At 40.1% G+C, this 27,960-nt stretch overlaps 1 protein-coding gene across 2 annotated transcripts; it reads left to right on the top strand.

Moving 5' to 3' along the window:
* Positions 1–38: 38 nt before the first annotated feature.
* Positions 39–27,244, top strand: glrbb (glycine receptor, beta b). 2 transcript variants are annotated; one of them, XM_056383481.1, is made up of 11 exons: positions 39–157; positions 316–458; positions 2,767–2,904; positions 5,130–5,236; positions 6,689–6,756; positions 12,993–13,219; positions 14,134–14,216; positions 14,765–14,905; positions 17,559–17,711; positions 21,583–21,875; positions 26,179–27,244. In XM_056383481.1, the coding sequence occupies exons 3-11, from the start codon at positions 2,783–2,785 to the stop codon at positions 26,473–26,475; spliced, it is 1,491 nt and encodes a 496-aa protein (XP_056239456.1). In that variant the 5' UTR covers positions 39–157; positions 316–458; positions 2,767–2,782; the 3' UTR covers positions 26,476–27,244. The 2 variants fall into 2 exon arrangements, with proteins under 2 accessions (XP_056239456.1, XP_056239455.1); XM_056383480.1 differs by lacking the exon at positions 39–157 and having other exon boundaries at positions 164–457; positions 2,772–2,904.
* The last annotated feature ends 716 nt before the right edge of the window (positions 27,245–27,960 follow it).

Here is a 27,960-nt window from a genome sequence, read left to right as displayed (position 1 = left end):
TTTTTTTTTTTTTTTTTCTGCCGCCACGTCACGTCTCAGCGTTTAGCAGCAGCTGTGGATGTGGACGTGGAGGCGGGGAGCGGCTGTCCGTGGTGCTGATGGGAGGACTGATGCTCTCCGGCTCCATGCAGCCGCTTCTGCGCATGTTGCATGACAGGTACACGCAAGCCTCCATCTTGGGCATTCCTAGCTGAGGCGAAAGGGCAGCAGCCTTATACACACTGATTCCAAAATAACAACAAACAAAGCGCGGAAATAAAAAAAAATTGGCACTTTGCCGAGATGTAACTTTTTTTTTTCTAAAACCCATTCAAGAAATCGCTTCAGTGAAGACAGCGGGAGCAGAATGGAAAAGAAAGACGGCGACTGGTCTGGAAGGCTGTGTTAACCACTGTTTTCACTCTCAGCTTTACTGGGTCCAGTTTACTGAAGAACTGACAGGTGACAAAGAAAAACGGTAAGTGGGACCGTGTGACTTGATGTGCCATAAAAACGACTTTCGTGTTATTTATGTTCGTAGCGTGCGCTCATGTGAAGCGCGCTCGCGTTCATATGTGCTGGCATCTTCTTCCTGCATCTCCCTCCATCCCCCGTCATGGTGGTCGCTGTTTTTCTATGTTGTTCTCACTCAATCTGCTCTGCTCTTCTGATGCTCAGGCTCTGGGCAAGTGTCAGCCTCTGCTACTTACTTTTCTGTTGTTACACAGAGACCCAAAAGCGACGTGCAGCCACAGGTTGTGAGTGCCCCGGTAGTAGCCAATGTGTATACTGGTTGTTTTGAGTTGGATGCATCTCATTATTTTTGATGAGCATAGCACAGGCCTTTCCTCGTGGGTTAATGCATTTTGCAGTTAGAGAAGAATATCAAATAGTCAACTGGAGTGTATTGTATTATGTGGAATCTACTTACAATTAAATGTAGTATATAAAAGTATATAATATTATTTATACAAAATCAAAATTTTACCATAACCATTAATAGCTTAAAAACAGTCTAATGATCTCTCATGTACCTGAATGTTCTTCTATCTGTCACATGTTTATGGACCAGAATCTAAAAAGTGCACAACCTGAAGAAGTAATGTGGGCAGAGCAGAATTGCTTATTGACCTTGGACCCATGGGGCAGACCATATAAGGCTTCTTAAGTCACTGTCAACAGCTCTCTAACCATGCCTCTGCAGTTTCAACATTGCCAGTAGTAAAACACAGAAAGGGAAATGTTCCTCAGTGGTGGCACAGAGTTGACTCAGGCAGTGCCAAGGTCAATTTACGGACCAGGTCTCAGCTGAACCCTCATTTCTCTGCACAGGAATCAGTTGTAGCATGGCTGTGAAAGATGTCCTGGTTATCTCTCTTATTATTTTATTTTTTATTTTTGTGAATATACACACAGCAAGGCGCAGACTAGTGTGACTGGAACGTCCCTCAAGGGGTTGATGAGGCATGGCTTGATGACTAAGGGTCACAAACCAAAAAGGTTGGGAGCTAGTGCCATAATGTGCTGTCAGGAAAACTGGATCAGGGGGTCAGAGATGGGAGTCATCATCTAGTGAAATGCCACAGGGGAAGATGGGACATACAAATTGTAGGTCAGATGAGAAATGATTTCCAAGAAATGTGCCATCGGGTACGTGTGGGTCAGCGTTGATGTATGCTGGTTGTTTTTCTCCTACAGAACGAGGACACCTTCCAACCTCCCAATTCTGCAGGAATCTTCCAAATCGATAAAGTGATGCCAACTTAGGCAAAGTCAGGTGTTTGCCTGGAGACGAAAAAAAATAAGGCGCCGAACTGAGCGGTGGAAACGATCTCTGCTGGAGAACATGATGATCAATGTGCAGGCGAGAAGCAGACAGGGAGTTACTGGGCCAAGGCAATGAAAAAGAGAGGGAGAGAGTGTCTGTGTCTAGACAATAAACTGCTTCAGTTAATATACAGTCTTGCTGGCAGGATGGGGGGGGGTGGGGGGGGGGATTGTTGGCTTTGCTCTTGGTCTCAATATCCCTATGCATCGAAAGGGCACCGCTTTCCTAGATGGGGTGGGGGGAGATTCACACAGGTACTAAGGCTGCTAGCTGATAAATGGCCCCTATCAAGAAATGCAAAAATGCACTGCCTCTGAGTATAAAGTGTGCATTTGTATATGTATGGCCGTATTCTGGTATTTGCGATGTGAGGTAGGACTGAACCACAGCTATCATAGATCACACCTAACGATACAGTTTATAAACATCATGATTAAGAGAAAGCACAGTTGCAGAAAACAGCATTATTAAACATTCTCTGTGCAGCTTCCGAAAACTGAAGTCGAGGATATTTTAGGTAATATTTATTTCAGCCACCCTTTAGAGGTCACATTCACCTGACAAGTCCTGAATGACCATCGTTATTCAGGCGCATTACTCCACTGATTGGATTTATGCTTGAACTTGCTCTACTTGATTAAACCATGTCAGATTGATTAATTTACATTTCAGACATTGACTGTATGCAGAGAAAATGGGAATGCATCATATCAGGAAAGGGTCAAAGTCACAGTGTTCACAGGAAGTACAATAAAATACTCTTGAGCTTTGTTCTCCCACCAAGGGTACATCTTAAGCAGCCGCTGTCTTCTGTCACGTGTAAATGAAGATTTGTTGAATGTGATGAGAAAAATATTCTCTTTTTTTTTGGTTATTAAATTGCACGCTATTAAGCCTGAGTAATTTAAATTCATTGGCTTCTTCCCTTTATTTAATCAGTTTGTTTGCTTTTCTACAAGCTCAGCGCGCACCAGAATGGGCATTAAGAAGCTCGTCATCTTTCTCCTGGTTCTCTCTCTTTGTCTGGAGGGAGGGTCCGCCAAAGAAAAAGGAACAAAGAAGGGAAAGAAGAAAGGGAAGCAGGTCTACTGTCCTTCGTAAGTATGGAAGAAACAACACCAGTGTTGTCATACATTACAGAAGACATACATCACATATCTACTTCATGTTGCATTTATTGCAAATACTACATAACATTACAGTTTCAGGGTGTTTAGTTTATTTAATATTCATTATAACTGATTTTCCAACCCTGAACGATATCACCAGGGTTGTTTTCTCAGACTCAACAAAGTTCAAGCCACACAAGATACTGTCAAACCGTTCTTACTGGCTGAGTGGCACGACGCATGACTAGTGAATTGACCTTTATCTGTAAAAGTCCCACTTTAATGTCCATTGTAGGTGCCCGTGAAACTTTGTCTGTTTTACACCCGATGGATCTTACTACCAGTCTTCATCCACCTGTCACGTTTGAGCAGATCTCGTCAGATGCTATACTGTCCAGCTACTCAAGTTCTCGTATGCACTCCAGTACAGCCCAATAGGATAAATGGACTTTACAGAAATCTGTGTCAAACCCACCAAAAGCAGGGTATGTTCAAAAACACTGAATACTTGTAATGTGACGTGTATAATAAGTCACATCTTTCTTGTACGAGCCTGATGTTATTCTGGCCTTTGCTTCAGCATGTCCATATTTAGTCTTTGGTAAGTGGCTGCAGCTGATTTTTACACACTGTAAAGAATAATAAATAAATATGGAGTCAATAAATAAGTAAAATAAGTAAATACGTACCTCCTAACAGAAAGAACATCAGTATGTCCTTACATGCCTTCAGAGTATCCATTGTCTCTGTGTATTGGAGAGCTGCACCCTCAACTAAAGTGTAACGAATGGCTCGACAATCAAACTGTTTAACATGAGGGAGAAACTGTTTGATGTAGTCCCAGTATTGGCAAGTGTAAGCTGTATGACATATTTCGTGTTCGTGGATCAAGGAACCACTTGGTTCCGGTTTAACTGTTGTGCTTGAGATTGTCAGAAAGGTCTGTTAAAAGAGAGAAAAAAAAGAGGTTTAGTGGATGGGAATTATGTTTTTCACTTTGATCAGGGGAACCGCAGACCATACGCACACTGCGCAGCATTCCTGTGGAGCACTTTAGCTCATCCTCAGTGCATGATAAGGTTTACATAATGATATATAAAGTGCTTTGAGGAGGGGAAATTCTTTGGCAGGAGAATTCATTGCCACCCACAAGGAGGCTTTCTGTTTCTCCTTTCTTCCCTTTCCTGCCAGATCCCCCCCCCCCCCCCTTCTCCCCATTTCCCTCTCTGTCCCATTGTTTTTCCATCAGTCAACCTCAGAAAACAAATTATGTTTGGCTGAACTTTTTTTAAAACCACCACTGTATGTTATGGTAAATTTAAAAAAAAAAAATTTTCCCGCTCTTTTGCAGGATGGTTCAAAGGTCTCCATAAAAAGTAGAAATATGCGCACAAAATATATATTGTTTGTCTTGACGTGTCATTTATACTCTTTGCCACCTGCATGTCTAATTCATTGACTCAATTCTAAACTAAAAATAAATGTAGAAAAATTGTCCAATAAAGAATGAAGTGCCATTTTTAAAGGTGTTGTGTGGAGCATTTGTTCCCTGTGGCCTATTTTCAAGTTTCCTTCAACAAATCAGAGTGAAACAAACATTTTACGCTGCACTAGAAATTTTTTAACTTGGCCAGTACTTTTGTTTATAACCATGTGTCTCCAAATGTAAATTTACTTCCACCAGCCGCCTACTTTGTCTGCAAATGTTAGCATCATAACAGGCTAAACAGCATTGTTATTGTAGCTTAAAGCACCTTGTGTCTTGCAGAGATGCTAGCATGGGTGAAAACTCCTAGTTTTGTAAGAAATATGATGTTTAATGACTTTATACTTTTGTACATTCTATTTTGTACATATCTAGAGAATTTCTTTTGAGTAATAATTTATGTAATTGTCCTAGAAAATTGAAAAACTGTCCTCTGTCAACCCTTGGGTGCATGTCAACCTCCCCAGTCGTGATCTTGAAACAGCTCAGAATAGCACCACATTACATTTCTAAACATTCTTTTGCTCTAACATTGCCTGGGTGGTCTGAATCTTAAAAGCTAATTTAATCCCCAACTGGTAGCTCTCTCAGGTTATAGTTTAATCAGAGAGTATACAGAGTAGAAGTTAGTGTACTATGCATCTGCACTGTTCATCTGTCAGGAATTTGACCTGCTAATGTAATCGTGCCTACAGTTGCCTCTCCGTATTTTTTTTTTTGTTTGCAGACAGCTGTCATCTGAGGATCTGGCCCGAGTCCCTGCAAATTCAACCAGTAACATCTTGAACAGGTTACTGATCAGCTATGATCCCAGAATAAGGCCCAACTTCAAAGGCAAGTCTCTTTCCCTCTTCATCTGTCTCTGTCTATTTTTAATTTACATTTTTTGCTGCAGTGCCGTCATGGTAATTAAAAAAACGTGTATACTATGAATATCTACCTCCAGATTCCTCCTCAGAATTTAGTGCTGGAACAAATATCTGCATAATATAAATGGTGCTTGGGACATTAATGAAAATGAATTTCCTCCTCTGCATATACTTGCATATATAAACTGTACTACAGCACTGTAGCAGTAAGCTGCTGTTTTCAGTTTGTCTTTCCTCAGAGACAGTTTGATATGGCGTTGATTGACACACACAGCAGGCTGTTCTGGGAATGAACTCTGTTGGTTTAAACAGTCTCCAAGAAAACAGCAAACACTGTGAATTTTGTATATTGTATCTGACTTTTCGTTGCTGGAAATAACTATAGTTTCATGTTCCATTAACCACTTCAGATTAATTATAAACACTTAAAATCTACAGTACATTGTTTTTTCCTTTCTTTACTGCCAGTTAAGCATCTATCTTTACAGTGTGCTGTAAACATCACACTGTAGGGAGTACTCGGCTTACGTCTCGCAGAAACAGCCATAAAAATAACAAAGAGGTGACTGGCCGGCCTCTCCATCTAACTGATGGGTTGGTTTTCAGGTGGATCTTTAGATAGTTTCCATCCTCAGGCACTTGGCAGCAGGAGCTGTATCTGGGACTCGGTGTTTGATGTGTTGTGAGCAGAATCAGCTCCCTCCCTGACTGCCTGCGACTGGTCCAGTGGCCAAACATCTGCTCTTGATTTCAGGGTGGGCTGAAAGCTCCCCGTCCATTAACATCCATGTCATAATCTCCCAAATTACATCCTAAACTGCGCCTGGTGCATTACTTTGCCCAGGCCTATAAAATAGTGAGCTGCTTTTATAGACCATATAGAGAATTTCTAAGGTAACGCCACAAGGTTTTTTCTTGAAAATGAATTAGTATTCCAGGTTGCAATAATGCATTGGAGGTGTGAGCTATATGCCACCTCCATATTATTTGCATTAATGTTGTAAACTGCTTGATGAAATTTATCCCGTGAAACTCCTGAGCCTCCAGTAAACACGTCAAAGGAAATCATTTATTCAAAGCAGTCTGAACGGCCTTCATTCGTCAAGGATTTTATTAGTTTATGCAAAAGGCAGAGTGGAGAGAGATGCCTGTATAAATGTTTACAGCGTTAGCTTAGCAGAGGAACAGGATGCTCTTCAGAGGGTATTTTTTTATTAATTTGCAAAGTTGATAAAGTCTCGCACAAATCCTGATCAGTAAGAGTAAGTAAGTGTTTGCGCCAATTTAATCACCAGAAAAATCTACAAATGTAGAAATAAAGACATACATGGTTTCATGAAACATACTGACACTTGCTATGAGCTACAACACAGTCGACTCATTACCACAATCACTTCTTTCCTCCTCTTCAATCCAGGAATTCCTGTGGAAGACAGAGTTAACATATTCATCAACAGCTTTGGCTCCATCCAAGAAACGACCATGGTAAGAAATCACTTCAATTCCACTATTCCTGACAGAATTGATAATCAATACTTCTGCCAATCAGAAGCAGTGGTTCAGAACTAAAAACTGCTGTATCCTACAAAGTTTAGGAAGAATGCCTGAGCATGTTTTCTAGACGGTATCAGGCCATTTAGCAGTGAATCATTATGAAGACTGGGGTTTTCATGCCTCATTTATCTGATGGCTTAATTGCTGATAAAGAAGTGCAGTTTTAATGCTAATGAACAGATTAAACTCAAGGACGGCGCTGGGTCGACTCTCGATCACTTAAGAAACAATAAAAGGGAACAATCCTGAAGGTTTCTAATCAGCCTGGCTTACCGGTGTGTTTTAATTTAAAGCTGCTGGGAGGGGCCAATGAGCTTTCACAGTCTCTCAGTAAATATATTCAATCATGTGACAAGTTAATTGTAATTAATGCAGTGCGGAGTGACAGAATCCAAAGTTTGACTTTATTCTGTCTCTGTAGCACAGATTTATAGTCTGCAATCTGGAGAGTTTTGGTTAAGATCAACGTTTAGATTTAGGACCCATCAGTAGAACTCAAACACAGAGCCAGAGTTAAAGTTCAAACAACGGCAATTTATGGTAGAAAAAAAAGTCTTTGAAGCCGTTTCGATCAGAGGAGCAGGGCAACCAGGAGTTCAGGTATCTGAGCCACAGCCACTGGATAGAAACAAGCAGAGGTTTAATCTTCAACAAACATAACTGACAGGCGGGGGACTGAACGAGGCAGGAAAACCAGGAAGACAGGGGAGATGAACCTGAAACACAGGTACACAGGGTATTAGCCAGCATCAAATAATATGGTACCACTTTACGATAAGACTACCCTTATGAAGGATTTATGAATGGTTTTTAACTAGTTTATTAATTAGCTTGGTAACACACATTTATAAGCTGTTATAACACATTAGATAAAAAAAAGCAGCAGTGACCTGTTGCTTGCCAAATAGTGAGCCCACATTTATCTGTACTGTTAAGCCTTATTCCTGAGCTTTCAGTTATATAAACAAACTGCAGGTCAGCATATGGACTGTGTGGCAACTGAGGTACAATACTATTTATACACAATACACAATACTACTTCCAAACTGCCATTTTTCGGTGTAAACAAATCAATTTTAGTTATGGAATACCTCAGTCCTCATAGGAACAGAGAGTATTAGATTTTAGACCTTTGCCCACATGCAGACTATTTGCAGATGCTAAAGTTTAGAGATGCCCCTTAAATGTCTCACATGCAGGCAATGGGTAGACGCTAACTACAGCACACATCATCAGAGGCCCCTCTTATAGGGGTTTTAGGGCAACAGCATAGCACTGTATAGTGTCATCGCTAAATGTGCCGATACAACCGGCCATCGAGGGCCCCATTTCCCCTTGGGGGCCACAAGCATTTGCCTGGTTTGCCTCTCCTGATGGTGCGCCTCTGCCAACTTCATTTCATGAGGAGTCACACTCTGAGCAAAGCTTTAGATCCTACATCCTGGGATTGGAACTGCATGAAAATCTACTCTGGAAATATTTCCTTTGGCTGCAGATCAGTAAAGTGTGTTCACCTCTAAAATCCTCCACTGGAGAGTTTCACACCAGGAACAGTTAGAGACAATTAAGGTGTTACATGCTGAAAGTGGAAAATGCAAGGTATAGAAGTGCAGTAGAGAAGTGCAGTAGAAAAAGAGAAAGAAAGAAAAAAGCAAAAAAGAGAAAAGAAGAAATAAATCGAGGGCAATGACGAGATTGAAGGAAGAAAATACAGGAAAAAAGAAGGTGAAAGGGAATGAGGAAGAAAAAGAAGATAGGACAGTAAGAAGGAAGGGAGAGAGAGTGAGAGGTGTGATAAAGATGAGAAAAGGGAAAATAAGAGACAGGAATGAGGAAACTGAGCACAGGGAATTTGGAGGAAGAAGAATCAGACCAAGCAGGGAAAAGAAATTAGAAAGAGTGGAAGAGGAAGAGGAGGAGAGAGAAAAAGTATAGAGAGCAAGAGAGGGAAGAACTTAAAGCCAGGAAAAGGAAAGGGACAGGATCGAGAAGGCACAAGTAAGAGCCAAGACTGAGACAGAGACAGAGAGATGAGAGACTCCCAGATGGCAACTTCTGTCCTCCCTCTTCTCCCTGGACACCAAAAAGATAGAAAGAGACTGAAAGTGAGGAAGTTTCAAAACAAACCCAGGAGGAGAACGGAGAGACAGCTGGTCACCTCTCCCCCTCAATTTATCACTTTGTGGGGTATCTGATCCCAGGAAACCCTCTCTCATCATTTACACCTCCCTCGGCCAAACAACCGCCACGCGTCCACTGTAGTTAACACATCTGTTTTCACTCTATGACTGTATTCACCAGGAGAGGATGACTAATTTGATGTTGTGAAATGAAATAAATTGTGGCTGTGTGTATGCGTAGGTTCTTTTTTTTTTTTTTTTCTTTTCTTTTTTTAACTGCTTCTCAGTTTGAGTTTTCCTGGTTGATTACAGCGAGCGGTTGTGTTAAATCTCTCTGGAATCGAATGCAGCGCTGGCAGCTTGATAGCGAGCCAAGAGGAGGATATATTTCCTTGTCTGGTTTTCAGAAAGGCGAAGGTGTGGGAATTGGCCTGCGTCTCTGGCAGACAGTGGAGAGCCGGCAGGAGCTGTTCGTGCTGTCGCTTGAGGACCAGTTGGATGTCGGAAGTCTGAAATTAGGTTGTACAGAAATGACAGCTCGCCTTCCAAAAGTTAGACATCAACAAATCTGACCAGTACTCTCACAAACAAATGTTTACTGGCATTGAAATAAAGCATATTCTGGGTTACTGCTGAATTTATAAACCCTCCTGAGACCTCTGTGTGTAAAATGTTATGAGTTTTTGGAATAGCTCCTTCCTGTGAGGATGGAAACCTTTCGTTTTGGTTTCTTGTCTTGTTGTAGACATGAGCTGTGTCCCAGTTCAGTGGTCTATTGCGGCTGCAAAGCGCCACACCTTCGTAGACCGCCGTAGCCAAATCAAAATGAGACGGTCTGGCCTACAGAGAAGTTTTGCTTTGCATCACCGGCTGTGCTTTTGCATTGCAAAAAAGCGGCACCTGTTGCCTAGCAACCTTGACGACACATAACTTTTTTTTCACAAAAACTTGAGGTTTAAAGGCCCTTGGTTAAACTGAGCTTAAACCCAGTACTTACATTTATAAGTGTAATCCTCTGGCTCTCTGTCAGCGTTGTTTGCTGCAATATTATTTTCATTACTGGTGCGCAGTGAATCTTGGGATAGGTTGGCCAACGAAGGATCCACCCGTCAGATTCTTCGTTGCCCAGGAAAAGACGGCTGCATTTCTCAGTTGCATTTGAAGGAGCCTTCAAAATGGGACAACCTAGTCGTGCAGCTCAATCATACATCATATCTTTTCTATATTTTTGCCAGGAAAGTGATCTTGTGAATGTATATAGTTTGATATTTAGATTTGTATGAGAATTACATAATCAACATTTGCATAATCTTGGATCTAACATCTTGAATGAAGGGTGAAATGTCTTTGAGAATTGAAAGAATGCCTCCCTTTTTATTTAGATATATAAATGGCACAAATATCTGTATGAAACTAAGTGTATAATGTATTAATTAAGTGTGTTGCTTTGGTCCTGAGGAAGGGTTTTAGTGTTGAAAGTGTCCCTTCTGGCCTAGTAGAGAGGAAGAACGACAGAAGGAGTATAACTCTTGTTAGTAGCATTACCGTGTATCTGAATATACACACAGACAGTCCAGCTCAATGTGCACTGGGCTACTTGACTGCAGATAAAGTTGCCATGGTGCTGAAACAAAATAATCACACAACTAATGTACTTTCATGAATAACAGATGTACTACAAACCCAGATTCAGGTCAGTTGGCTGTCTCTCACGATCAAACTTGGCTGTGACTGAAATAGTTTCCAGTAGGTAAAATCTTTTTCCAGAATACAAGCTAACATATATTTACAGTACAGATCGTATAGGACTGAGAGAAAGTGAATGAAATGCCAAAATCTGCAGTGTTTACTCAGTGGAGCTCTGACTGACATATGAGGTAATAATAATGTTGGCAAAAACATTCGTTTTGATGGATGGATTAGCCTGTGCAGTTGTAAAATAACAGTCAGTAAGCAGAGATCCCTGAGGGGAGTTTTTGTGATTTTGCTTTATTAGATATGTTATAGCAAAGATACTGACAGGAAACAAAGAGGAGGAGAGAAACATGCAACAAACAAGGATCACTGAGTTTAAAGCAACAGAAAACACAGTGGTGATTTTTGTCATTGCGGCCAAAGACAGAACTGCAGGTCAAACGACCGCCTCGGGCTCAAACGCGTCCGTGACAGAAGAAGCAGCTGTAAAATTTCCTGCGTATCACCATTTCAAAGACCACTGGCAAACGAATAACAGTTTGAATCATTATTTTCGTACCATTCATGTGAGCCAGCAGTCAGCCGGAGACAATGACACACATAATGGGCATGGAAGCAATGAGATGTGTGGACACCTTATCCAGTGTTTAATACGTCTGTGGTTTGGTGGGATGAGTTTTGTTGTGGGGTTTGACTCATTGACCTGAATTTGACTCAAGCTAATTTTCTTGCCAAAAGAAAAAAAAAATACAGTCTTACATATGTTTATTTCAGTTCCATTATTTCCATTCTGGTAGTTTAACATTACATCCTCTGTGTATATGCACTTTCTCTGACTGTGCCGTGGTTGGGGAGAGGATGGGTGGTCTTTTTGCCACAGCTGTTGTAAATTTCTTCCACCAGTATCTAACCAAAGAGTTCACCAGCAACAGAGCCACTTTTTTTCTCATTTAATGCTGGTGGAATTATTTTAAGTTGTCAAATATTGACACTTTTCTTTATTTGAGAGAAAGATTGAGCCCCTTTTAATCTGAAAAGTGAGTGCAGAGCACGAAACAATGACAAATGTTGGCATTCAGAAGACTTTAAACAAGCTGCTGCATCAAAAAAAAAAGAAAAGTCATACAAGTGGGAATAATGAAGGGATGGAAGATGGAAGTTAATTTCTTGACCAGGATTCACACACACACACACACACACACACACACACACACACACACACACACACACACACACACACATATACAGATGGTATTTTGGTGGCTTTATTTGACATGCCATCCATCTTCACACTCAGCATTAATAGCCGTTCCTAGCACCTGGTCCCAGAACAGCTTGAGGCACGCCATCAAAGCAGGCACAAAAAAAATAAAAAATCCCATAGCCTCACTGAGTGATACTTTCCTACCAGCAAGCATGTGGAAATTTCACTAATAAGCTCACTAATGAGATATTTGCTGTATCACATGTTGCTGTATTGATAACATTTGACCCTTGGACTGCACAGTTTCCTGTATGTTGACTGCTTTAAAAAGGAGACGTCATGAGTGTTTTCGTTGCAGCTGTGGAATTTCACTCAGCACTTTAAAGTGGTCTGTTGAAGTGATTTTTCTTTTCACTGAGATAGAAAAAAGTACAACATGTTATCCTCTTAACAGGGTAGAGCTGCTGTATCTTGGTAAAGGTGACATGCAACAGTGTAGGAAAGGTGGTATCTGGCAAGAAAACAAACTTCTTCACATCAAAGCATTAGTATCACAAAAGTGTCTTGAGTGTGTTTAAAAGCTACTTGTAAGATTTACTATTGCTACACAGCCAGCATTAGCATTAACAGCTGTTTAGACCTAGAAGAAACATTGCGAGTTCAGCATCAAACTTCCTTTACTCACCAAGAGCTGCCTCCAGCAGTGGAAAGCAATGTCCATGTAAACTCTTGCTCCTACCACATCTTTCCTTCTACTGAAGTTAGCACGCTAACCAGCTAGCCCTGGCCCATCTCGTCACTTTCTGGTAGCGACTCACTGTAGCCTCGAATCTGCCCCCTTGTCATGTAAACGCAATGATAGCCGAAGCTCTTGTCAAGCGACTATCACCGCCACCCGCTCCTGGCAAGAAACCACATTTGGTGGCAGAGGAAACTTACAAATCATCCCCTTTAAAAAGATTAAAATGCTTCTATTGCCCTTTCAAGACATCTATTGCTATATCATGAATGTAACCACAGCACAAAGGCCATGGAAATAAAATGTAATTTACTGGAAAACAAACATTATTCATTAGCTACTGATCACTTTGAAAGGTATTGTTCAGACATTAACCATGTTTGTGTGTGTCTGGTCTTGAACCTAACAGGACTACAGAGTCAACATCTTCCTGCGGCAGCGCTGGAACGACCCCAGGCTGAAGCTACCGCAGGACTTCAAGTCTGATTCTCTCACTGTCGATCCCAAGATGTTTAAATGTCTCTGGAAACCCGACCTGTTCTTCGCGAATGAAAAGAGTGCCAACTTTCATGATGTTACCCAGGAGAACATTCTCCTCTTCATCTTTCGTAACGGAGATGTCCTCATCAGTATGAGGTAATGAATTTTCATTTTTATATTTTATCACTGTCTTCTATTGCAGGGAGTATTTAATTTGCATCCAATCCAAAGATAACATTGGTACATTTTCCAGCTCCGAGGGAATGTCTGGAATGTTGATGTACCCCGCAGTTGATTAAAAGCCTAATCAGATATCCTCCAATCCTCAAATTTACATATTTCTTCAATGAATGGAGTGCCAAGTGAAAATGACAACTCAGTGTTGTTATCAGGCAATATAAATGTGCAGTTTGCCCAGTGTAGCTTTAGATATGTGTGTAAACAAGACTAAACAAACAAATCATATGATTTAAGGGCACACTACAAAGGACAATTACTTGGGGACACTGAAGTGATAATATAATAATTGTTCATTTTTGTTCTTAATACCCTTCTAATCAGTGCCAATGATTATAGGCCTGTGTGCTTTGTTTCAGTCAGTCAGGGTAAGATTTTTCCATGTTGTCACGGATTCCATGGTTTTATTTGTTTTGTAACTGGGTCAGTAATGATTGTGGCTGTAGGCTCCAAGAGTGAAATCTCTAAAGATAATGAGACTGTTGACATGCATAGCATATGGTGAAAAATATTTAATCTTCCAAGGGGCACAATGTAAACTAGCTGGGCCTACAGCTACAGTCTGTTATGTTAGCTTTCAATCATCTCCAGAGATAATCATTGAAATTTGTATGTAATTCTGACTGCAACATATTCTGATTATATCCCTTGCAAAACCACAACTCAAAAAATAAAGACATTTGAATAAACGTCTAAATCCTGTGATATCTCGACATAATACTGGTGTCACGCACACAAGGCTTGTGTGGGAGTTTCAGTGGATATGAGAAACACTAAAGCAGAGCATGAATTTAAAAAAAACGAAAACTGTTTTTTTTTCCTTCCTCCTCCAGGTTGTCCGTCACCCTGTCTTGTCCGCTCGACCTGACGTTGTTCCCTATGGACACACAGAGGTGTAAAATGCAACTTGAAAGCTGTGAGTTTTCCAGAAATAATATCACCTAAAACCAACTCATCAGTTAACACATCTGCTGGATGGTATTTGGGAGATACAGTATTTATGAGTTGGGAATATATTTGTTGTTTTTATAAAATAGTTGTTTAGGGGTAAATGAGAGCTTTTTGCTTGTGTTTTTAGAAGCTGATTTCAATGGCAAGCACTTAGAGAAGTGGAATAAATCATCATATTTTAAGGCTGTTGTGAAAGTCTCATAGCTAATTGAGCTTGACTGTGGTTATTGCATCTTGTTTACAAAGCAGTTTAGACTTAAATAAGCAAAATAACTTCAAGCCATTTCCATCTAATTCCAAACCCGACTGCTAGACTTATAGCATCCTATGTCTGTGTGCATACACATTATATTTTATCCTGTGATTATGTTTCTGTAAGTGTGTAACACACAAACATGTATTATGCAAATATAATGTGTGTATATATGCATTTGTGTATGCACTAATGTGTGTTTAATAATTTATGTATCTGCATGTTGACTTTTTGTGTGCCTTTTTACCTCTTTCATGAAGTTGGCTACACTACGGACGACCTGCAGTTCATGTGGCAGACAGGAGACCCAGTGCAAATGGACGCCATCGCTCTGCCACAGTTTGATATCAGACAAGAGGATATTGATTATGGGAACTGCACCAAATACTACGCAGGAACAGGTACTGCCCTTGTCATGAAACCCATCAAGTTACAAAAATGGAAATAGAAAATGTTCTTCTTTTCGCTTGAGCTAGGCTGGTTTCCTGTGTTAATTTGGCGTTACTCACTCAATAGAAAGTAAAAAAATGTACAGCAGAGTGAAATATTGTGAACCATTGTTTCCATTAACCACAATGCCTTAAAGCTAAACAACGTTTTGATTCAGTGCTGTTCATCTTTGGGCTTTTCTTTCATCCATTCATTAATTATTCTCTCTGAATTGAAAATAGGTTGTTCTGGGTAGGCTCAAAGCTATGGTGTCCTTGTTATACTTAGGCTCCAAAATGTTCATATGTCTGGCAGGTCCCCTGATATATTTCTGCTCCTTGATGTTCATTTTGGTTGTCATAACAACTCAGGAATTGCTCTACAAGTGTTTTTTGGGCACGACAACAACTGATTATTTCATTGTGATCTTGGTCGGGGATTTACTGTACATGAGTTGGTAGTTGTGTAGTGGTGGGTTGTTTTCCTCCTTGCTGCATTCATTGTGTAAGTGGTGTTATAGATTCCCAGTCAAAGAAATCTGCAGAGGATGATGGGTCTTTTTGTTAAGGGAAGATTAGTCGGACTCCGTTGATTGAAAGATGAAATTGGAGCAGATCAGATCTTGGACAGCAGCTGGCAGGCTTCAAATGCATGTTCTTATCTGATCGAAGCTAAGCTATATGACTTCTTTCTTACCCTGCAGTATTGTAAAGATAGATTTTTTTTTATCACAGAGAGCAGGGATGGATTTGTTCTGTTGTACAATCATACAACAGCAAATAAAATACATTAAGTGACTTTAGTCAAGTCCATTTTGCTCATGGTTAAATAAAAACATAAAAACAAGAAGCAACCCATGAAATAAAAATTTTGCTCTTTGAAGACTTTTTAATCATTTTTGCATAAGTTGAGAAAATTCTGAAATGAAATATGTCCTGTGGATTTTATTATAAACAATCAAAGTTATGTTTACATTTCGTGTTACTCAACAAAATGCGTTGCGTGTATCCTGGAAGTCTGAAAGAACGTATTGAGCAACTTTCCTTCTTCACAGAACATTGTTTTAAGCCATGCATTGCTTACATCCACGATTGCTTGCTCCCATTCTTCATCTTGCCTTCCTATCAATGCATACAATGTGTTGCTGCCACCATCTGCCTGAAACCAACAGCAGTGTCAATCGAGCCGTACACGTGTGAGCACATCCTTCTGCGTGTGCGCGATACAAACAACAGGGAGCTTCTGGTAAAGACATTGTTCAAAAGGTCAGAAACTCCACATGGTACCTTTAAGTCTGACCCTTCAAGTTGAGGTCAAATGTATGCGCCTCTCCCTCCCGACCCTTTAGGTACTTCTCTAGCGTGTCTTGCTCTTCGACTGTCAGGACATATCATTTCTTCGCTTTGCATGGAAAATGATATTTCTTTTGTCAAATTGTACAGATTTTTGTGTGGCCACATAGGTAATTCCAGAATGATGGTTGGAGGTAGTAAGGATCGACTGTAGCATACGCAGACTAATGGACAATGACCATTTTTCCCGGGAATGCCAGCATGGCTAAAAACACTAAATATTCCTCTAATAAAGGAGAAAAATGACTAAAAACGGTCTTGGTGCTGTGCCATACTCACATTCAGACCGCTGAGAGTCCAAAACAACATTTGCAATGAAATAGACAATCTCTATCAGGAATAGAGCTGGTGTGACCTCAGTGCTCTCGCACTTGGGACGCACACTGCTGGCAATGAGTCAGCCTTTTAACAGGTTACCATGACAACCTGGCCAGACACAAAGATCACCTCTGTGTACGACTGGTTCGAGCCTGCTCTGCGACACAGGCAGCCCTTATAAGCTGTATAAAGCTCACCCAGAATTCCCTGGGCCAGTTAAATATTACTTTAGCCCATCCGCTCTACCATCCCATTGGACCTCAAAGAGCAAAAAACACAACACGGCCATAGGAGGTCTGAAGTGTATGGATGCTTATTCCATGCTGGTTTAAGCCCAACTAATGGAAGCCATACTTCTGCAGAGATGGATTAGTTAAAGTGGTATTATGAGTTTCAGTAGAAATTTATGCTGTTCTGTTGGGAAAAATAATCTGTTCTGTGCCTCTTTGACAGGTCTGCTACGTAATTGGCATGTTATCAATTGGAAGCAGAGGTTTTTGGGGTGCTGCCCTGAATGCTCAAACAGGTCTCAGCTTTAACAAAGTTAGCTGAAATGATGTTTAAGCCCTTATGCCCATTGACCTTCTTTCTTTCTCCTCTCTTTTGCTTTCTCTGGTACTAATGGTGCACACAGCTGTGCTTTCCTTTGTGCCCGGGCTAAATGGAGGCAGATCAGATACAGGACTTGACCTAGCCTATACCTTCCCTCTAAATGCTTAATGGGGATTTAATAGACCAAGTCAGGATAGGGCAATTTCTCTCACCTGCTGCGTTTCACTTCAGGGTCTGAATACTCACATTTCAGGTTCACATTTCTACACTGAATAAGGTTATAACGTGATGACATGTTTGAACTGATAAAAATGGTGTGATGCTGCGTTGAATTTCAAGGCAAACTGTGTTTCTCGCAGAAGTTATTTTATCATATTTGACCATTGTTTCTTTCCTCATGCAGGGTACTACACATGTGTAGAGGTCATCTTCACCCTAAGGCGACAGGTTGGCTTCTACATGATGGGTGTTTATGCCCCCACGCTGCTCATCGTAGTTCTCTCCTGGTTGTCCTTCTGGATAAACCCTGATGCAAGTGCTGCCAGGGTCCCCTTGGGTATGGATTGTTTAAAGTCTAATGATCAGTTTAACCATCTTCACATCTTCACCATCACTGACATTTGCCAATACATTCGATCTGTAAATAATCCCTGCACTGGTTAACCAGGGCATGGTTGCATCTTAGCTTAGTTTAGCTTAGAAGGGGAGTGGGTGAGGGTTTGTATGTTGTTGAGGTAATTAGATGTGAAAACAAAAAAAGCAGTGGGGAAAAGACTGCAGTCGATCAAATAAAAACCTCTGTGTAGGATTCATATGTTTTTAGGGATCACTGACATTATGGCCATCTCCGTCATGGTATCATCAGTCACTTTGACACCATGAAGGACTTTATCCATCAAGCATGCCACCATGTCCAGTGTTGGTCTGTATGTGATAAATCACTGAATATAGCTGTAATTGACAGATGGGACCCACGGCAGTAGTAATTTAGGTGCAATCGGCACTTATCTAATGTAGGTCCTAATACACGGAAGTATGAGTCAGGAATTTGAGCCCATGTTTATGTGCAACAATTTTTTCAGTTTGGTCCATGAAAGAGTTGGAGGTTTTTAGTCAGTGGAGAGACCAAGATTCAACCCAAGGCTAATTTTACTTTCCATGTCTATCGTTGATCTGCAAACTCACTCAGTCCCATCAAATGTACCTACATGTCTGAAATCTAAAATATTACTCCAGTGGATTCAGTTTTCTTATCTTTATACATCTGGCCTTTTTAAACATTTTGTACCAGAATTGAACAACATTTGGTAAATTTTGCTGCCCAGTTGAACTGAAGTTTAAAATATGCAGGTACAAGGCTCAGTTGATGGTGGGGAACAAGTATAGACTTGAGTTTCTTGTTAATCTTTGCTCATGAGTGTGGGCAACAAGGGTTGTTAAGGAGACAGAGAGAACCTGGAGACACTCAGCTGGCCAACGAGGCACACCTGATCCCTATTAACCCAATTAAGGAAGGGGTGTGCTGAGCCGCATGAGGAGCAGTGCTGTTTTTTCCAAACCAGGGAGCACAGAATGTCTATGGCCTGAGGAAAGTCCAGCTACATTACTAGACTGTTTGTCTGAGCCCCGAGGGGGACGCAAGAATGGTTCAGTACTGGTAGTGCTTAAATTATGTTTGTGTTTTTGTATGCACTGAATAAATCCCAGGCAAGAACCAGATGTGTCCCTCGTGCTTACAGTGCTGGTTGTTGGCACAGTCCTGCTTTCACCTTCCCCTGCATGATGGAAAAGGGAGAAAAACTCTTAAAACTTAAATTAGGTTCATTTCTGCACCTCATAAAGGAACGCTCTTCTCATCGCATCTTCATTGTTCCAACATTTTCTTAATTTCTTTGTGTGGCCCTGAATATTTTCATTTGTTATAAGTCACCAAATTAAGTATAAAATGTATGAATAAGCTGGATAAGCTATGTCCTAAAATTAGATACTTGACACCTGCTCATGGAATTATAATTAAAAATTTATTTATTCAATTATTTATTTAATTTTTTTTTTTTTTACAGAGAACACAGTGTGAACGAGTTGACAGACCTTAGCTGATGCTCAAACTGTACCTGTGTACCATTCGCTGAGCCCAACCACCCATTAAATAGTTTCTAACACGGCAGACATACAGTTTACAGTGATAATGGTGGCAGTTACCATTCAAAATTTGTAAAAAAAAATAGATGAAACAATGGGTTTTTATTATCACATAGAGGTAAACAAGAGCAGGCTTCTAATTTCTAGCTGACAGCTATTGATTTTGTCAGCTGAAATGATGACTGTTGCTAGCATTTTTTTTTAGCTGTAGCTTGCTAATTTTAGCTATAGCTGTCAGTTTTTTGGGAAGGGTTTTTGCGAAAAGTCAGTTATTTGTACAGTTTACATATTTTAAGTATGTGCTAAATACTATGCACTTTTGAAATACAAAAACAGAGCAAAATTAAAAATGTGCTATTAAATTGTCAAAGCCTGCAACAGGCCCCAGTCTGTAATTGTCCATCATATTCTTTAGAAAGAACAATATTTTATGGGAATGACAGATATTTTGTGGCCATGGTCTCAATTCTGAACATATTTGTTTATGCTTCATACATATTAATAACTTTCCCATGCATACAGGCTGTGGTATGTATGGGAAAGATAACTTTGCACATGACAGAATTGACACACACAGTATTAACATTTGTGTTTGTTGGAAAAATTTCCATTCTACTTCTCACTTTTTACTCCTCCTCCATAATTCAACCTGTGTGTAATATGTCAGTGTCACCCATACACAGTATCACACAGGCACCTCTGTGTGTGCTGGGCTACATGGATAAGATAATCCATTCTTATCCCACTCCAGTCATCCACTGCCTCCTTTTCTCCATACTCCCTCTAGTTATTTATCACCACTTTCATCCCATCATCACTCCAACTCCACCTGGAAGCTTCTTCTGACTTCTTTTAAATGGGATCAGTCCAGGTCAGTCAACACCCAGGTGTGGGACTACTCTCATTTATTGCTCTGTGCTGTGTGTGTGTGTGTGTGTGTGTGTGTGTGTGTGTGTGTGTGTGTGTGCGCGTGCGTGTGTGTGTGCATGCGTGTGTGCGCGTGTGTGCGCGTGTGTTAGCATTTACGTGTGTTTAGTGTGTCCATATGCACCTGTGTATGCGTCAATATGTGCATTTGACTGAACGCATTTTCATGCTTACACCACATGTTTTCTTTCCACATAGGGAATATGAAAACATATTAGAATAAAAAAACTGTTATATATATATATATGAACAACTTATATATATATATATATATATATATATATATATATATATATATATATATAAGTTGTTCATCTGTTTCTGTCTGATATAAACACCTGATTTATATTTGCAGACACGGCTAAATGTGTCAGAGACTAAAAAGGCAAACTATGAGGAGAAGTTTGATTAGAAATCTTGAACCTTGTGCGAACCGGTCTTTGACGAGCGACCATACCAGAGGCAAAACCCATCGGCCATTCTAATGTATTTATTTTCTCTCTGAAGTAGCATTACTGTGAGAAAAAGGGGAGTGAAGCCCCTTTATTGGTGGCTAGAATACACTCTTCAGAGTCGCTGTAGTTATTTCTGCTGTAGTCTGAGACAAGTGCTGCTGTGCAGGGGGAGAGTCTCTAACCTGTAATCCCGTTGGCTATCAGAGATAAAAAACAATTTAAAATTACTCTGTCATTAGAGGCTGCCTGAGCTCTTGGAAATGTCCTAATAAAAGGGGTAAAAGAACGGTCATGCATCCGAATTGCAGTCATCTTTTCAGAAGCCTTGTGTTGATGTGAGCATTTTATAACAGCTTTTGTGCAAATTAGGAGATTAATTTGTTCAGTATTTTGTGCACTGAAGAGGAAATACATAATTTTTTCTCTCAGAATTAGGTGGATCATATGTTTTTCCCTAGTGGAAGCAGATTTCGTATGTCAGTGATGCATTTTGATCATAATTACTCCCACACATCACATTATTAACTGAGCAGGGAAACAATCCTCAATACTTTTTTGGCACTTACCAAAATGTGTCTACAGAAACAAATTCTTAAAACTGGTAATAAAAGATGCCATTTATTTAGGCAAAGCCCTTATATGGCTACATGTGTTTAAAAATTTACATTTGAGCTTTTTTAGTAAATGAAAGAGGCATTTTGTAAGAAAAGCTGTAGTGCTATGTAGTTGTTATAGTATGAAAAATAATACCGGGATTGCACAGTATAGAATGGAATGACAGGAAGTGCATAAGTGAGAAAAATTCGTCATTCACAGTTGAAAGATACAGTTGTGATGCTCATAGATTCAACTTTCTCTCACTTTGCTGATTGACAAGGTCACCTGTCTTGCCTCTCTTTCTAGGAATCCTCTCGGTGCTCTCTCTGTCCTCTGAGTGCACCTCGTTGGCTTCGGAGCTTCCCAAGGTGTCCTACGTCAAGGCCATCGACATCTGGCTCATTGCTTGCCTGCTGTTTGGTTTCGCCTCGCTGGTGGAGTACGCTGTGGTTCAAGTGATGCTCAACAGCCCGAAGCGCATCGAGGCCGAGAAGGCCAAGATGGCATCTAAGGAGAAGGCTGCGGGAAAGAGCCCCGCTGCCAAAAACAACACGGTCAACGGCACCGGAGGGACGCCGCTTCATGTCAGCACCTTGCACGTCAGTGGATCTGATTTGACAACTTGTGTGTGTGTGTGTGTGTGTGTGTGTCATCATTCATTACAAAAGATTACAAAAGTTATTTTATATCTTTACTCAGTCAAATTACAATGTGCAGGCTTCAGACACACACTGCTGGAATCAGGAAAATGTATTTTTTCTAGTGATAGTAGTATCTCTGATATCCACTGATAGTAAAAATCCAGATCAGATCTACTGATCATCAACAATTTAGAAATTTTAGTGGTTTCCTGTTGGCCTATTGGTTAAGATGCATACTATATAACTGCAATTTGATGTTAGGATTCTACCCTAGTAACTTTCTTGCATGCTATACCCCACTTGCACAAAGCATGACTTAGTGCAACAGACAAACTATGGGGATCAGGTTGACCAGCAGCTATTACAGCTTATTATATACACCCAAAACATGATGGTGTTGTGGTGCCAAAACCCAGAACATATTAATCCCAAATTCAAATAATTCAAATGAAAACACATTTTTGTTGCAAACTATCATATATTTTTTAACAGTATAATGTCACGTCAACATGGCTCCCTGGGACAATGACACTCTCCCCTATCCATTCATATACAAATATTTACTTTGTGTTGAAAATCTGTGGACACACAGGTAAAAACTCAAATAATTTCAAACTGTGGGAATCTAAACCCAAGAAAAAACAGCAAAGAGCTCATACAGTGGGGATAGATGACCGTACATTATCCATGGAGACAAGATCAAGGGTAGTTTATGTGATCAGGTTTCTGCTTCTCACTTATCTTGATGATACGAAATCTTGCCTGATATTCCTGCTTGTATTTCTGACTTGACTTCAACTGCATTTTTCCTAGTGGGAACATTGAGTCTTGTGTATGCATATGATTTGAATAGGCTATCTAATTGATAACAATCCTATTCATTAACCAAGTATAAATAATGTCCCCTTGGGTATTGATGCTGTAGTGAATCACCAAAACATTGGAATCGTGGTGCATGTGGTTGCTATAAGTCCGGGTGTGTTTATGTTTCTGATTCTATGCAGTCCTACAGTAACAAATGGTGCAATGTCACAGTGCATATTCCAGATCCAATCCAACATCCTCAGGCGGGTTTGTAACAGTGAGGCATAGAGATCTAATCTAAATGCAAAACGGGGAATTCAAATCATTAGAAATTGGCAATGTTTCTAACACACAGCTCAGTCAGGACTCAAGTCTGACAGTCACATGCACATCAGGCATGCGGTATGCGGTACGGGTCTTCCAATTGTACGCCTAATTGAAATTAATTTACCTCTGTGTCTCCGTTAGTCCTGACCACATTTGGTTTGAGAGGATTACATTATTCCATTGAGGTTTAATAGGTTTTCTTGTCAAAACCAAATCAAAATAATGAAGCTTTAATGAGCTTAATGACTTCAGTGAGTAAGCATCCATAGTCTGATTAGATCCTGTTCACCCCGCAGGCCTTCAGGGAAGTTGATGAAAGGGATTTTTTTGGATGACATTAAACTACATCCTATTGCACAATGTTTTTTATAAGCACCGGTTGTTCGCTGAGATGGCATGTAGAGGGTGTATTGGGGTTACAAAACCCCAGATGGGAGAGCAACCATATTAGGCAATGTTTGAGAGCACAAAGTGAATCTAATTTTGGCTGTAAAGATCTTTTTCTTTTCTTTTCTTTTTTTCTTAAAATAACAGTAGTTGTGATTTATCAGCATGAGTCTGTCCAAGCTTCAGGATCAAACAGCTCCCTCACTTGGTTTTCAAAGTCTAGTCTGTTTTCAAACGAGTCCAGCAATCCTAAACAACCTCATTTAAACCTTCCTCTCAGCTTAGATGAAACCTACCTGCAGCATGGATGTGACGTCCAAGAGACATCATTGCTACTGTGTGTGTGCTCACAACAGTTTTTATGTGTCAAACAATAGTCAGTGGAGCTTTGCCTCAGATTTAGTCAAGAAATATGTCTACATGATGATTTGTGCAGTTTGGTCTGCAGGCAAAGGATCTATAAAGATGGACATGGATGTTAAAAAAGGACAAACTAGGCCACATTTTGTATTGTGATGGATGGGAAGTCTGATAAAATACTATTTATCTTGTCAGATAAACTAACAGTTTATGTTGTTTACAAGGTAGTTTTGTGCTTTTTACAGCACATTTTAAATGTGTATTTGACAAAAAGATTGAAAAATTGATTAATAGTAAATAAGTAGATGGACATACAGACTGTCGGCCAGATGGTTGTGGGTAAGAAAGAGCTCAGTCAGCAATGGCTGCCTGTGCCATCTGTTGCGGTGGTTCGTATCTATGTGTCTATACATCTCTGCATCCAGTACGTACATACAGTACAGTACAGTACACACACAGTAGATACAGTATTCAGACCCCTTTACTTTTTCGCCTACTGTATTGTGTTGTAGATTTAATTTTAAAAGGATTAAAATAGCCATTTTTGCCCATCAATCTACACTCAATAAGTAGTGGTCGGATGGTCCTTTTTGCTGAAATTATACTTGAGATGTGTCTAGGACTTCATTGTCCACCTGTGGCAAATTGAATTGATTGGACTTAGAAAGGCACACACCTGTGTATAGAAGGTCCCACAATTCTCACTGTAATGTCAGGACAAAAACCAAGCCACGCAGTCCAAGAAATCTCTGCAGACCTCTCGGTCAGGGCAAAGGCACAAAGCCATTTCTAAAGCTTTGAGTGTTTACAGAAGCACAGTGGATTTGATAACTGTGAAATGGAAGAAGTTTGGAACCACCAGGACTCTTCCTAGAGTTGGCTGTCCAGCCACTCAGAGTAACTGGGAAAGAAGGGCCTTGTTCATGGCGGCGTCACTCTAACAGAGCTTCAGACATCCTCTGAAGTCATCTGATGGTAGCTCTCCATCAATCGTACCTTTTATCTTAGAAGGGGTAGACAAAAGCCACTTTGAGTAAAAGACAAACGACCAGTTTGGAGTTTGTCATACAGGAATTTATGGACTCTGTGAGCATGAGGAAGAAATATTTCTCAGCAGCAGGGACAGGGAGACTGGTCAGAATAGAGGGAAGGATGAATGCAGCCAAATACAGAGATATCCTTGAAGAAAAAAAGTTCACATGACCAGAGACCTGGGCGACGGTTCACCTTTCAGCACGACAATGACCTGAAGCCCACAGCTTGTCTTCAGGACAAGTCTCTGACTGTTGTTAAGTGGCCCAGTTTAAGTTCCCCACACGATATCTGTGGAGGGGCCTGAAGCTCACAGATGCTTCTCATCCAATCTGACGGAGCCTGAGAGGATCTACCAGGGATAAACTGCTCAAATCCAGGTGTGCAAAGCTTGTAGAGACTTCCCCAAGAAGACTTGAAGCTGTGATTGCTGCCAAAGGAGCTTCTACAAAGTACTGAATTAAGGCTCTTAATGCTTTTTGTAAATGAGAGATTTCAGTTTTAGATTTTTGCTACATTTGCAAAGATTTCTAAAAACATGTTTTCACTTCGTTATTATGGAACATGGAGAATAGATTGATGAGCAGAAAATGCAGTTTTATCCTTTTTAAAATTAAATATACAACACAATAAAATGTGCAGGGACGGGGTCTGAATGCTTTCTGAAGCCAGTGTAGACACACAAATAAACCTGTGGAAGAGACAGATAGATAAAAGTAAATGGGTGTGATGTGAGTTCCAGAAATAAATGCCAACTTTTCTATTCTGAGATGCAGGATGGTGGTCAGCTTATTTAAAGAAGCGGCTCTCAGGTCCCATCGACAGTTTGAATGCACTAACTGGAATGATTGATTGATCGATTGACTTTTTCATTGTGTGTGTTACATATTTTATGTAAGAAAAAACCTTGCATGCATTGGTGGTGTGCCATGCCTCTTTCCATTGTTTGAAGTTTGCATCTACCAATTTTATTTTACATAATTCTTCCTGTAGTCACACACAGTACTGTATGTCAGTTTACAGCAGCAATGAGTAACGACAAAGTGAAGACCCACTTTATTTAATGACTGTGATTCTTTAAAGAATATCATGTTTAAAGGATGGGAGGATTTTTGTAGTACCTCTGTGAGAGTGTAACCACAGCCTGTGTAGTAGTCTATTGCTCAGTCAGTTTTAAAGCACTTTGGTCTAGCTACGCTGCCTCAGGGGCTGCCAGCAGCACTTTCAGATTGTTGGTATAAATGTTGTCTTTGCTCGTAGGTTTCTCACAGATAAATGTATTTAGGAATGAAATGATGTGGAATTGAATAATCAATCCTATTTTCACCTCATGTTGTTTTCTTTCACGCAGGTGGCAGAGACGCGCTGCAAGAAGGTGTGCACCTCCAAATCAGATCTGCGCACCAATGACTTCAGCATCGTGGGCTCGCTCCCGCGGGACTTTGAGCTGTCGAACTTTGACTGCTACGGGAAGCCCATTGATACCGGCGCCGCTCTTGGCAAATCCCAGGCCAAGAACAACAAGAAACCTCCACCTCCGAAACCCGTCATCCCCTCTGCTGCAAAAAGGGTCGACCTGTATGCCAGAGCCCTCTTCCCCTTCTCTTTCCTCTTCTTTAATGTAATTTACTGGTCCATATACTTGTGATTACCTTGAAATCATCTTGTATTATTAACCCCCCACCTCGAATCCACTTCACTCCCACAAGTTCTTTATTGATCAGCTTACATTCAAAGCGTTTGATTCCAAAGCGAACATTTAAAAATGTGAATCTTGCCCACACAAAAAGAGAAGAAAGTAAAACTATGTATTATTATTATTACATTTATCTTCACATAAAATTTTTTCATCATTTGTGTATGAGACAATTTTAATTGAATCTTTCTTCACATAGAATGGATAAATAGCATCTTGTATTGAAATATTTAATTTATTGATAATGGCACTTGAGAGACTAATACAGGATTGCAGATGTAACTGTTGTGATCAATGATGTGTAAACAAATCCACAAAGACTGATTGCATAACGACCAAGCAGAAGATGCACAGATCTATAAAAGAGCATTTGTAAATATCAATTTGATTATTTGCATGTTAAAAAAAATTTGCATGTATATGAAGATAGAATATAAATATATATATAAAGTATTTATTAGATTTCAATCTTATGATTTGCTCTTGAGAAGATAAGTGGATATGTGAAACACTCCTGTTCCTGTCCAGATGGTCATGTGACACTGCCACTCCTCCCACAAATTTTAATGTTTCACATCTCCCGACTGTAGCGTGTGTAAATGGGTCACTTGTGATGTGACCGTGTGTCTATGAAATTTACAAGCAAAGAAAAATAAATGATCAAATGATTTTTCACCATTTGATGTGATTAAAAATGAATACACTTATTTGAATCCCTGAACATTGTAAGTTCTTTCATTTTGCCTGCAGCTTCATTGCATGTATCTGTGTTTTTACAGTGACACACAACAACACAGCTGTTTCTCCCACTCAGGCGTGACCTCTCCAAATGTGCCAAACCAGCCATTTATTATTCATACAAACCTGCTTGGAAAATGACCCCTGACTATCATTGCGAGACTTCTCATATGAAATCTGTCTCTGGCTTAATGAAGCAAGATAGATGCTGACCTTATGTCACGACAACAGGGTCATATTAATGAAGTGTGAGGCAAAGTGGCTCAGTATTTGCTCTTGTAAAGGAGAGCAAAATAATTGTCATTGCTGGATTTTTCTTTTCTTTTTTTTTTTTGTTAGTACAAAATCAGAAAACGAGGCTTTTTATTTCTCTTTGGCTGCCATAGTTACAGACATAGTTTTTCTGTCACCACAAAAACCAGCATGAGACACACAAACTGAAATGAGACTCAAATAGAAAAGCCTCCAAAAATCCCAGATGAGTCTTACGTCATCAAGAGGAACACGTTTTTTTTTTAGTCATGGAAAATATATTGATTTGCAGTTAATATTGACTGATAAGTAGATTCGTTTCAGCTGAGCCTGAATCTCAAATGAGAGAGATTCTGCATTGCAGTGCCCTCCAATGGCCAAATCTATATTTGTTTAATGTAATAAGCAGATAAAACGCTCTCCTGGGGGGAGAACAGATGTAGTGTC

Source organism: Seriola aureovittata, chromosome 8 (genome assembly GCF_021018895.1).
Source record: "Seriola aureovittata isolate HTS-2021-v1 ecotype China chromosome 8, ASM2101889v1, whole genome shotgun sequence".
Taxonomy (NCBI): Eukaryota; Metazoa; Chordata; class Actinopteri; order Carangiformes; family Carangidae; genus Seriola; species Seriola aureovittata.
Note: the sequence above shows the minus strand (reverse complement) of the source record. Positions and strands in the feature narration are given on the sequence as shown.

Bases quoted from the DNA above. Each gene is read 5' to 3' on its own strand.
- glrbb (XM_056383481.1), top strand. From the start codon at position 2,783: ATGGGCATTAAGAAGCTCGTCATCTTTCTCCTGGTTCTCTCTCTTTGT. The intron at 14,217-14,764 runs GTGAGTTTTCCA...TCTTTCATGAAG, and splicing joins TAAAATGCAACTTGAAAGCT to TTGGCTACACTACGGACGAC. The intron at 21,876-26,178 runs GTCAGTGGATCT...TCTTTCACGCAG, and splicing joins TTCATGTCAGCACCTTGCAC to GTGGCAGAGACGCGCTGCAA.